At 36.9% G+C, this 12217-nt stretch overlaps 1 protein-coding gene across 1 annotated transcript; it reads left to right on the forward strand.

Annotated features, from left to right (window-relative positions):
* The first annotated feature begins 2272 nt into the window (after positions 1-2272).
* On the forward strand, positions 2273-11405 carry LOC149007362 (kinesin-like protein KIN-13B). Its single transcript, XM_089165305.1, has 12 exons — positions 2273-2756; positions 2849-3088; positions 3888-4082; positions 4314-4421; positions 5776-5853; positions 5952-6033; positions 8594-8753; positions 8842-9144; positions 9479-9697; positions 9788-10283; positions 10365-10430; positions 10507-11405. Exons 1-12 carry the CDS (start codon positions 2586-2588, stop codon positions 10681-10683), a joined length of 2295 nt encoding a protein of 764 aa, XP_089021431.1. The 5' UTR covers positions 2273-2585; the 3' UTR covers positions 10684-11405.
* The last annotated feature ends 812 nt before the right edge of the window (positions 11406-12217 follow it).

Consider the following 12217-nt stretch of genomic DNA (forward strand, 5'->3'; position numbering starts at 1 on the left):
GACAATGTTTATACATTTTCTTGAAAAAGGTAATCAGATTAAATTATTAAAAACTTGATTTTGAACTATGGAGAAACGTAGAAAGCAGAAACATTTGGTGTGAAAGTGGAAAACTCTACAATGGTGTATGGTTGGCATTCACTAATCCAATGCTAGAACCATTTTTTAAACCCTTCAGGTTTACAGACTCAAGTGCTCATGTCATGGCCTTCTTTTGTTTAGCATTTTCAAGGCAAGTTGTAACTGCTAAAAGCCCAAAATATTGTTGCATCTGTGTCCCCCATTTCATTAAACAAAAGCGTCAGTCACATGGATGGTATTAGTTACTATAATTTTTTGCCTTGAATCTGTAAGTTCATTTATCTCCTATGGCAATGCAGAACCCAAAAGAAGGGAATTGGTGGATGCAATTTGGAAGTGACTATGTGTTAGGCTACTGGCCTTCCTTCCTCTTCTTCATGGTTGATTTATTGAATTTTGTAAATAATTGTTATGCTCAGTCATTAATCAAATCAAATAACAAAGCAGATTCACTTTCAGAATCAGGGTAACCAAATGATTTTTCAGACAGATTCACTTTCCAGAATCGGGTAACCAAACAGTTTTTTTTTTTACGAATATGATTCTAAAGAACCTAATTCCTACAGACTCATGACTTCCACAGAAGCGGATTTCATGGAATTGCGGAACAAACGCCACCTAAGGGTTTGATTCTCTACCTATCCTATTGAAGGAGAGTCACTATTAAAATATTCTCTTGAGGAGAAGAGAAGAGTAGACGTAAACTTGTCAAGTCGAACCATTATAAAAATCTGTGTTGCAATTGTTTACAATTTGCCCAAGTTTAATTTAATTTGTTAATTTAATTATGAATTTGTAATAAACCAAAAATTTTGCCTAATCCACTAGTAGTAATCTATTCACCTCCCTCTAGATTATATTAATAGTCCCCTTATTAGTCATGGTGATCAATACCTCACATTTAGCACCATACATGTTTACACACTTGTAGCCCATTCCATTCACTTTATGTATTACTTGTCCAATGTATTTGACTTTGAATGTTGTGAATGTTAAGCCTATGAGAAAGAGTAGAAAACATATTAGTCTTTAAATATTTTCTCTCATCATAACCTTTAAGAACACAATCTTGAGACACAGACAATTTGATTATATTAACCGAGGCTCTCAAACGTAACTAATTGTTTTCAATTTATCTAATGTATGTTTTTTAAACATTAATCAATGTGTTGATATTGCTTCATCAAGTTTGCACAATCTTTTTCAACAACTTTGTTGTATGAGCTGATTTTCCTTCCCACATGATTTATCAAAGTATTTTTTTTTTACTAACTTTCTTTCATGTTTAAAATCCATCAACAGTAAATGATTGCTATCCAGAGTTCACTCCAGTCTTATTGAAGAAAAAACATAGCAAACAAAATATTACATTTTTTTAAAAGAGAATACTCCAAACAAGAAAAATGAACCTTTAATCACAAAACTAAAAACTTTGAGGAATATTTTATGGTCGAGATTTTAGATACTCTTGAGTTTTGCCACCTCTCTTTCGACAATATAGGCGATGGCTTGCCATTTAGATTTACCAAAAGAGGACGATAAACCGAGATAAATGTCAAGAGAAGAAACCTCACTTAACAAATAACACATCTTTTTTTGGAAGAGGTCATTCGGCCCCATCCTCGCTTTTTATATATTATAGCGGGCCGGGGCCTCCCCCTCCGGTGTTGCGTTCCCTGAACAAATAACAGATTTTGATATATGAGGAAGAGGTAGGGACTCAATGGTCATCTTTGTGCCTAAATGTGGTTTCGTGGATCTACTAATATTCCCATTTAGTTCTATGTATTCGCCCCAAGAAAAAGGGGGAAAATATTAAAAGTTACACGTCAGCAAAAGAATTACATAATAAATGTTTGTGAGCCAATAACGGTGTAGGGGTCCACCACGTGACCTGATTCGTAAAGCACGAAGAGAGCGACCAAGGGCTAATTTGAAAAGAGTGGGACCAGTAGTCGTCTAGTCCACTGATTCCATTTGCTCCTTGGACCTTGGCCACAGTCTTTCACACGTGTGCAATCCTTCACACGATTTATTCTCCTACCGGTCTCGTAAGCAAGGTTATTATATCCGTTTAATTCGCAATATTGCCTCGAATGTTACCCGGGTTTCGATTTCAAAGTTTCAAACAATTTTTGTTTATTGAAATTAAAAAAATGGTAATTTAAATAAAATACTTATTTTTTAAAACTTCGAAAACCAGTTCAACGAACCTCCATTAGAACTTGTTGATTTCATTTTTGTGAAGCTTCTGCCCTGAAACTCCTCTTTGGAGCTCAAAGAGGCGTCTTCTCCATTTGAATTTTCTCTTACTCTCCCTCTCTTTCTCTCTCTTCACTTAATCTGTGTTTTGTTCTTTAAGTTTGGATTAGGAGCTGTGGTTTAGTTTACGGCTCGCATTAATGTGCTTAAACCTAACACCACAGCTTCAGATTTACTTGCGAGAGAGTTTCTGATAGTTAAAATCATCGGATCGAGGAGATAGAGAGTAGAGATTGAAGAAGATGAATGTTATGGGTAGACAAGTGCAGAGATCTGGTTCCTCAACAGCACACCATCAGCGTCAGTACTCGGACAATTTCTTGGAGACCTCCTCCAATGGAAGATGGCTGCAATCTGCTGGTCTTCAGCATCTTCAGTCCTCAAACTCAAATGCAATTGCTCCTGGTCCTCAGGTTCTTCATAGTTCATTTCCTCTTTTTGCGGAAATCGGATCTATAGATTTTTTTTGAGTCTTTATTGTTGTTTTCTCTGGAATCAATGATAGGACTTTGGTTATTATGGCGGCGGCGTCGGTGGTGGTGGAGGAGGACTTCAGGGGTCAAGAACGTATCGGAACGTGCAGAGGAGCGTTAGTGGAAATGAGCTTTTTTCGGAGCCTAATACTCCTCCGCTAGCTTCGCGATCGTCTAGTCTGAGGAAGACTGGCGATGACCAAATGTCTCCGGGAGAGCTCAGTCCTGGTATCTTGGATCTGCATTCCCTCGACACTGAACTACTTCCAGATGTAAGTTTTTTTTATTTTTTAATCGTTTTGGGTAAATTTACTTACTGCTGGAATATGATATATTTGTGCCTCCATTGTGTGGCTATCATGGTTAGTTGCGGAGTTTTATTTTCTAAAACGATGAACGAAGGCTATAAGTCATTATCTTTTTTCCTACCCAAAAGAGTCAGTGTTTTCTTTGCCAGAATTACTTCCCACTGAAAATTAATTTCAGTTTCAGTTTGTTGAAATGCTCTAGGGTAGACAGATCTCAACATTGCTGGTTTCCGGATTTTGGAATCTTCAACTTCATCTACGTTGTTGTGGGATTTAGGTCTTATAGAAAGAAGAAGAAACAGAACTGAGGTAGAAATTTAGTTCTGGTTTCTTGTTCCATCTTAGTCTAGTTTGCTCTTTTTCTTTGGCCGCTCGCTTGTTTTGCTTTGTCGTTGAACCTTGTGTAATTTGTATCTCCTGATTCTCCTCCCCCTACTCTTTTTCAGTAGTGAACTCTTTATTCATCCCAAAAGAAAAAAAATGCTAGTGCATCTATTAGCTCCTAGCTTTTGCCAATCTGCTTATTTGTCCTTTAATAAATTCAATTATGCTGTTGTCTGGATGGTGATGCTAAGCTGCTATTTTTTAAGATGAAGGTGTAGTGTCTACAATGATGTCTGAAGTGAAGAGTCTGTGTGAAATTTTGGATCAATTGGATTTGCACTTGTCACTTAAACCTCAGAATTCCCCTTCAGAGCTGATACTGTTTATGCATGCCTAAGTTCAATTGTCAGTCTGACCTTTTTACTTTTCTCTTGATAAGATGCCGGTTCCTGCCCTATATGGCAATAATACTCATTACCATCATGTGCGGGGAAGAAGCTGTGATGACTCTGAGCCCTATCCTCCTACCAACAGGCAACTAAATAAAGCACGTCCTTTGGCAGAGAATAATCTTCTGAAAAGCATATCATTTGATAAAGAGAAGGCCAGTTCTGTTGCCAAAATCAAAGTTGTGGTATGTTCCTGAGCTATATTTGGGATCTTCTCTTAATTCGTTTCATTCTTTATTTAACTTTATTATCACTGACTCTTTAAAAAAAAAGCACTTCAATAGCATAAATTAACTGAAAGCATACAAGATTAATTTTCCTATTGATCTTTGCTGCTGATGTTTCTCTTTTGCATTGCCAATGCAAATGTTTAAAATTTTCTCTTGGAAAATAGGTCACTAATGGACTGGATGCAGGTACGCAAGCGACCACTAAATAAGAAGGAGATAGCCAAGAAGGAGGAAGATATCATAACAATAGAGCCCGGTTCAAATTATCTTACTGTTCATGAGACTAAACTGAAGGTGAGATTACCAATAATTTTATGTTCATTTTGTCCATTATGTGTGGCTGAATTCATAGCTCTTCTACAACTAGTTTTGCCTTTCATCTGTCACTTGGTGAAGATCCTATACCATTTTCATCTATATTGTGCTTCTGGAATCGAACTTGAGAGAAAAGTTTGATTAGAACATTAGTTAAACATTTGATTAATCTCTAATGTTTGTAATGTCTGGGTAGTCTTTACTTATGGAGTTTATGTGATTCATTTTTCATCACAGCTGCAGTGAGTAAGAATTTTCACCCTTCATTATTGATGGTTAAACTTAAATGAGAGACAGAGAAAGAGAACTCTCATATTCCAAAGGGATGTCAGAAACGCCTATCAAGAAAGCAAGGATAAGGAAGAGATAATTAGTGCAAACCATCAAAGATAGGTGAAAAACAGAGAATTACTCAATCAGGTAGATATGGCAGGACAAGGTTGCTCCCCAAAAGCATCAAATATAAAAAGAAAATGGTAGCAGATGCATCTAAACTTTGGCTATAGCAACTTAAGGAAAAACACTAGCGGTTGAGTAGCCAACGAAAGCTCAGTCCTGCAGTCTGTAGGTAGACAGTACTTAACACCAAAAACAATTTACAATTATCAAGCCTCTTCATCTCTAAATTACCTCAAAAGCCTCTATGTGCAACTTTCAAGTATCTTCGTTGACTGGTTGCATTAGTTTTCTCCTCAGAAATTTAGCCATTATATAAAACCTAGGGACTGTTTATTGCCCATTCAGTCCTCCACCTTGCTGGATGCCCATTAGTCTATGGATTAACCTTTTCTTAAATCCTGACGTTACTCTTGCATGTGAATTTTTTGTGCATGTGCCAACAGTGAGCAAAGTTTGAATCTCCAAGGTGGAACAAAGGAATTTGATCTTCTGATTTGTTTGGTCAGAAGAGTCCCACTTGTACTTTTGACCATTCTTCTACCTTATATTTTTTGTATGATATAACTTGTTTAGATCTATGGTATGACATAAGTGTAACGCTAGTAAAAGAATAATGCGTAATGATATTCATAAATAAGGTGGACTGAGGTGGATGAGAAAACATTAAATTTATTTCCTTTCAGTCCTTGGGCTGTAGCCTCTAGTAAAATTAAGAAATTCCTGCTTGCAATGTAAATTCCAAATCATGTGCATTCAGTAAACTTTTAAAAATGGATGTGGGATGAAAATAGGTGAATAATTTTAAATTCTGGCTTGTCATCTGCCTTTGTTTGCGACTTTGCATGGTGATTATCTTCTTTCAGCTTCCATGCTTTGCTAGCTTGAAACTGCATGCCTTGGATGTTGACAACATCCAAATTGATTATTTCTGCAGGTTGATCTGACAGAGTATGTTGAGAAGCATGAATTTGTTTTTGATGCAGTGCTGAATGAAGACGTTTCAAATGATGAGGTGAGTGCAGAGTATAGAGCAAATATGCAGGATATAGTTTTTCATTATTACTGTTTTATTCATATAGTCATGGTGTCTGTTTTATTATTTGTATGTAGGTATATCGTGAAACTGTAGAGCCAATTGTTCCAATTATCTTTCAGAGGACAAAAGCAACTTGCTTTGCTTATGGGCAAACAGGTGAGTTGTTGGTTCTCTAATATGCATCTGATTAAATGCTTTTCCAAGTTCTCTCTTGTATCATGTGCAGTTTTGATGTTGTAATTCAATTTTCACTGCCCACTCTCTAAGAAGTGTTTCTTTTGCAGGTGTACATAGGATGTTGTGTTCTTCTGTTTCTGATTTGCATGAACATGTTATTGTCCAAAATTCTTTATCTTGTTGTTTGGTTTAACCATTTTATCGATGTTGCTTATGGTGTCAAAAAGTATGCACGGATTTGCATGCTTTTCATCATTTGTCTGATAGCTTTTGTTTACAACTACCACACAGAGTTGTAAACTATCAGAACTTTCCATTTAACTTCATCACTTAGCCACAAATTTATTCCCAGTGCATAGACATTTATCTTTTACCTTATCCAGGACTTCCTTTGTGTGTTTGCTTTTGCATTTACCTGTTGAAAACTGTTCCATTCTTGCTGGTACATGCTAAGTTTGGCTCACTGCAGCTGATGGCCTTGTGGACAAATTTATAGTTACTGTTAGGAGATAGTGGCTAGGGTTGAACGATGGTTTGAAGTAACAAAGAGGGGCTAGGTTGAAAAGGATCCACACTAACACACTTACAGTAGACTAGAGTCATAGTGACCAAAAAACAGATAGTTGGACAGATTATTGCAAGTAAATCAAGAACATGCCAATGGATGTGGAGGTTGCAACTGAAGGATGGGCAATTAGGATTTAAGTTGTATTAAAATATTGGGTTCATTCACTGGTTGGATAGAGATAAACAGACAGTAACAAAGTTAGAAAGTTAGATCTTGATACAACCTTCAATCTGGCTATCTGCTGTATCTGTAACTAGGGTTTAAATGACCTAACCAGGGGATGAATAACATATTAAAAGTTCCTAGTAGTCCAATAGCCAAATCCATAGAAACCTGAGGGAGAAAACTCAGACTGGAAAGTTGTTTAACAAAAGTTGCAGAATGGCTAAATGGAATGAAGGACAGTAATAATCAAATGGATAACCATTACTGTACTCAATCAGCTAGACATTAGCCACGATATTGTAGAACAGGGGTAGGGTATCACAAGACAGAATATCAACCGAGGAACAAAGATAAAAGGAGAAAATGATAAGAAATAGGATGTGGCTGAGAGAGAGGGAGACCCCTCTGATATCCCCATACTGCTTCTCACAGGCGTTGGAATAAACCACTAATTTCTTTTTATCAAAAGAATGAATTTGTGAGCCGTATGAATGAAGCCTCAAGCCCCTCTTTGTTATAACATTCCTTTTGTAAAGAGGACAAATTCACTTGCCACCTTGTCTTTCTTTATTATAGAAACTATATATGAAATGAATTCTAGCAAAATAACAAGATAGGAACAGTCCTAACAGTGGTGAGTAGTAACTACCATGATAACAAGAGAAATTTATATAGAATTGGAAGAATCTAAGCAATTAAATCCCCCATGCAAGACTGCAACTATAATCTAAATTATCTCCTTTGCATGAGCTGGCAATGGACCCAATTAAGCTTGCAGTTGCTCTCTATGTTTTACTTTCTAGTTACAGGCCATGGAACCCATTAAATCTGAAGAGTATCTCCCACAGATACTTTTTTTCCCCTTCCCGGATGGGTGTTTGTGGTTGGGGGGCAGGAGTGGGGTTTAAATGACATTGACAGGTTTTGCTGATTCATCTTGATCCATATTTGAAAAGGTAGTTGGTGTGCCTTTGAGTATTTCTATGTTAACCCATCGACCATCGTTTTCCAATACATTCAACTTGTCAGATCCGAGCTAATTATATTGGAAGATCCGCAAAATTTATTGTTTGTGGTGATGTATCCTGCTCAACCTCAAGGGACTTATTGCTTCATGAGATTGTTTGCTTTAAAGAGTAGTGTAGCTTCATCATGGTTACATTTCCCCTACTCTTTTATGCCTTTTGATATTACACAGTTACCAATACAATCAGACTGTCAGATCTGAGCTAATGGTATTGGAAGATCCACAAAATTTATAGTTTGGTGTTGAAGTGGTATCCTGCTTTAATGCTCAAGGCATTTGTTGCTTTGTGAGATTGATTACTTTATAGAGTAGTGTGGCTCTGTTATGGCTATGTTATTGTACCTGAAAATTGGACTTAAATTGAATATTTGTGTTGCTTTTCTTTGGATGTCTGATAATTGTATATCTTCTTACATCACCTATTTTTTCCTTTTTTTTTTCCTGTGTCCGATGGTCCACAATTTGAAATAAAACTGCTCTCTTTGTAGACTATTGAAGTAAATGCATGACATCTCCTTTTCTAACACTGGTGTTTTTTCACTGGTATTTATCTTTTTTGAGCTTTACGTGTTTATTGGTATCCTAAAGGTTCTTGACATACTGTTGCTACTTGTGTTAAAGTCTACAGCTTTCTTTCTTCTTCTTCTCCTCCTGTTTTTTTTTTGTTTTTTTTGGGTCTCATGATATTTATTTATTTATTTATTTTTGTCTCATGATAAGTATTCTTATCCAAATTCATATCATTAATAACTTTAAGCTCGTATCTCATCTTCATTCAGGGAGTGGGAAAACGTTTACAATGCAACCACTACCCCTAAAAGCATCTCAGGATATTTTAAGATTTATGCACCATACTTACCGTAATCAAGGCTTCCAGCTGTTCGTGAGCTTCTTTGAAATATATGGTGGGAAGCTTTTTGATCTTCTTAATGACCGGAGGTTTGTAATAGATAGGCATTACTAGGAAGGAAACTCTGTTAACATTCCATATTTTCAATCGATTTCACGTTGAAATGTATATCTGCAGAAAGCTCTGTATGAGGGAGGATGGTAAGCAGCAAGTCTGCATTGTTGGTTTGCAAGAGTACAAGGTATCGGATGTGGAGACCATCAGAGAGTTCATTGAGAAAGGAAATGCCACAAGAAGTACAGGGACAACTGGTGCTAATGAGGAATCATCCCGCTCTCATGCTATTCTCCAACTTGTTATCAAGAGATCTGCCGATGGCAGTGAATCAAAGCCTCCTCGTGTTGTTGGCAAGCTCTCATTTATAGATCTTGCTGGAAGTGAACGTGGTGCAGATACTACTGATAATGATAAGCAGACAAGGTAAATTTTCTCTCTGGTTTCAATTACTTGAGTACCTCTCGTTGGTAGTTGGTACAGTGCACTAAACTCTCCCATATTTGTGACTTGTGACTGCACATTTAATTCATATGTTGGCTATTGGATCTACCATGTTGGGTCAAACCATTGAGAATACATTTGCCTACAGGTGCTGTCCAACTTTGGTTGGTTTCTTCCAGTTAGCAGACATCATGAATTATTTCCTTCTGTCTCTATCATGTATTATGCTCTGTTGATCAGAGCATAGTTTCATATGATGCTGTTTAGATGTTCATCTGTTAACCTAATTAGGCTGGAAATAAAATTTATTCTGCAGAATGGAAGGTGCTGAGATTAATAAAAGCTTGCTTGCATTGAAGGAATGTATTCGAGCACTGGATAATGATCAGGGACACATTCCTTTCAGAGGGAGTAAACTGACTGAAGTTCTTAGAGATTCATTTGTTGGTGATTCACGTACGGTTATGATATCTTGTATTTCACCAAGCTCAGGGTCTTGTGAACACACTCTGAATACTTTGAGATATGCTGACAGGTGTGATAGAATTTTGAATTTCATATGTAGGTTTTGGCTCATCTTTTTTCATTTTCACTTACATCTAAATACTATATGTTTATTTCCCAGGGTTAAGAGCCTTTCAAAGGGAAATAACTCTAAGAAGGATCCTTCAACCATTAACCTAAGGGACTCAACTGCTGTATCCATATCATCAGGTTTACCAACTATACCAAATTTTGAGGGTAACTGCCCTGAGCTTCCTGAATCAAGCAGATTTGGGTGGTCCAGACAGATAGAAAGAGATTCTTCTCCTTCTTTAAACCTTGATCGTACACCTAGTAGAAGGGACGAAGGCCCTTTGGCTACAACTGTATATTCAGAATTTCTCAAGGATAACCGAGATGACAGGTTCGGAATTACCACCGAGGATTTTGATTACTCCGAGGAGTCATACGAGCAGAAGCCACCAAGGAAGAAGACCGGAAAGCCAGAAACCAAGCAATATGCTGCTGTAGATGACAGGACAAGAAGACCTGATATGCAGACCAAAAACAAAAACCTGCCAAACTTTGACCACCCTAACAATTCACATTCAGATGATGATCTGAATGCTCTATTAAAGGTATACATGGGAGCCATTACAAGTCAGACGTTGTCTTCATATCTTTGTTGTTTTCCTGATGGCTGTTCTGTGTGGTTTCAGGAAGAGGAAGATCTTGTTAGTGCTCACAGGAAACAAGTTGAGGAGACTATAGATATTGTCAGAGAGGTGTGTGGTAAACTTTCTTGGCTTCGGCATTCTGATGTTGTAATACTTAATAATATGTATATATCTACTCATGTAGGAGATGAAGCTGTTGGTTGAAGCAGATAAACCAGGAAATCATCTGGATGATTACATCTTTAGATTGAACATGATGCTGTCCCAAAAAGCTGCAGGGATACTACAATTGCAGAACCGTTTGGCTCATTTCCAGAGGCATCTGAATGAGCACAATGTTTTAGTCTCCTCTGGTCTATAATTGCAGGGCTTGTTGAATTGATAATTGAAGAAACACTGCCAGGATGTAACATTTCCTTCACTATCTATTCATGGAATGGAGATGCAAATTGTTTGTGTCATCTATTCAAAGAATATAAACTCACATCCATGGTGATACAACATGGTGGTGATTTGTTGCTGCCAAAATATGAGGTTTTTCCCTTGCAGTTTCTAGTTGGCTGATTTATGTGAAGTGTGAAGTTTCACATGTTGCAATTTTCCATTGGTACAAGGTCTTGGTCTTTTATCACTTGTAATCGCTCTGTAGTGATCCATTAGCATCTTTTTCTTCTTGTAAAGAGTTTGGCACCTATAATAGATCATTAAACGAAAATGTTTGTAATTTTCGTCATGCTTACCGTCTGAAGTTTTCAGTTATTTGTGTTGCCTACATATTGGAGATTGATGCCTAAATCATAAAGAGAACAGGTCCTCTTTGAGTTCTCTTTGCTTATATTATCAAGCTCTGGTTCGTATGGTCAATGACTTGAGGGCTCTACTTCCAAATCTCAATGTTCTGACTTGTTCAAAATTGAAACTGAAGGCTGTGGTTGATATGCAATCTCAGAATAGATTCTGGGTACATGAAGAAGATCAGTTCTTTATTTTCTCTCTGGGGAATGATTTGTGGTGCCTGAATATATTTTAACTGCAGTAGGAGATTTAAGTATGGTACAATTTAAAGGTTACCAAAAAAAGAGTAAGGTACAATTTAAAAGTTGAGATATTTTTTGTTTCACGGCTTTTTTAGTTTTTTACCCAATTTCCTTGTCAAATTGTTGGTTTCTAAGATGATGATTTCTTTCAAAACCTGCTGCAGAAAAGAAGGTTTCAAATTTGTAATTGTGGAACCCATCATTTCAGAAGTTTTATTTTGGTAAATTCCATTTTGATGGAATATCTATCTAAAAAATTGAAAAAAAAAATAATTCTATATTGGTGGCCTTTAAAATGTAACAAGGGACCGTGTCTACAATTTCTCTCTTTTTTTTTTTTTTTTTTTTCTTTTTAATTCTTAGATCTTCCTATCTGTCCTTTTTTTTTTGGCAAAGTGATTTCTATTAACTACACGGAAAAGCCTATATTACAACCTATTGCTAACAATCAAACTTAAGAAGCCAACGGATATTTGGGGGTGGAATTGAAATTTTAAGAAAAACATCTTGGGTGAGGGCACTTTCCTTTGCTAGAACATTAGCTATCATGTTTGCTTCCCGATAAATATGTCGAATATTAATAGCAGTAAAAAATTGTTTGATCTCCGTGATGTCTACTATGATGGGGAAGAGTTTTCATGGTGCTGTCTTTTGGTCGCCATTCAAAATATGGACCAGGGCGAGATTGTCAGTCTCCACTTGTATTTTTGTCAGGTTGAAATCACGGGTCCACAATAGAGCTTGACGCACTACTAGTGCCTCAATTGTGAGAATTTCTTGAATCTGCGTGGCTTTGCCAAAACAGAATACCATTTTCCCTTGATGATCTCTCGCTATGCCACCTAGACCTCCAAGTTT

Source organism: Hakea prostrata, chromosome 8, assembly GCF_041222555.1.
Source record: "Hakea prostrata isolate BN-2017 chromosome 8, UWA_Hpros_2, whole genome shotgun sequence".
NCBI lineage: Eukaryota > Viridiplantae > Streptophyta > Magnoliopsida > Proteales > Proteaceae > Hakea > Hakea prostrata.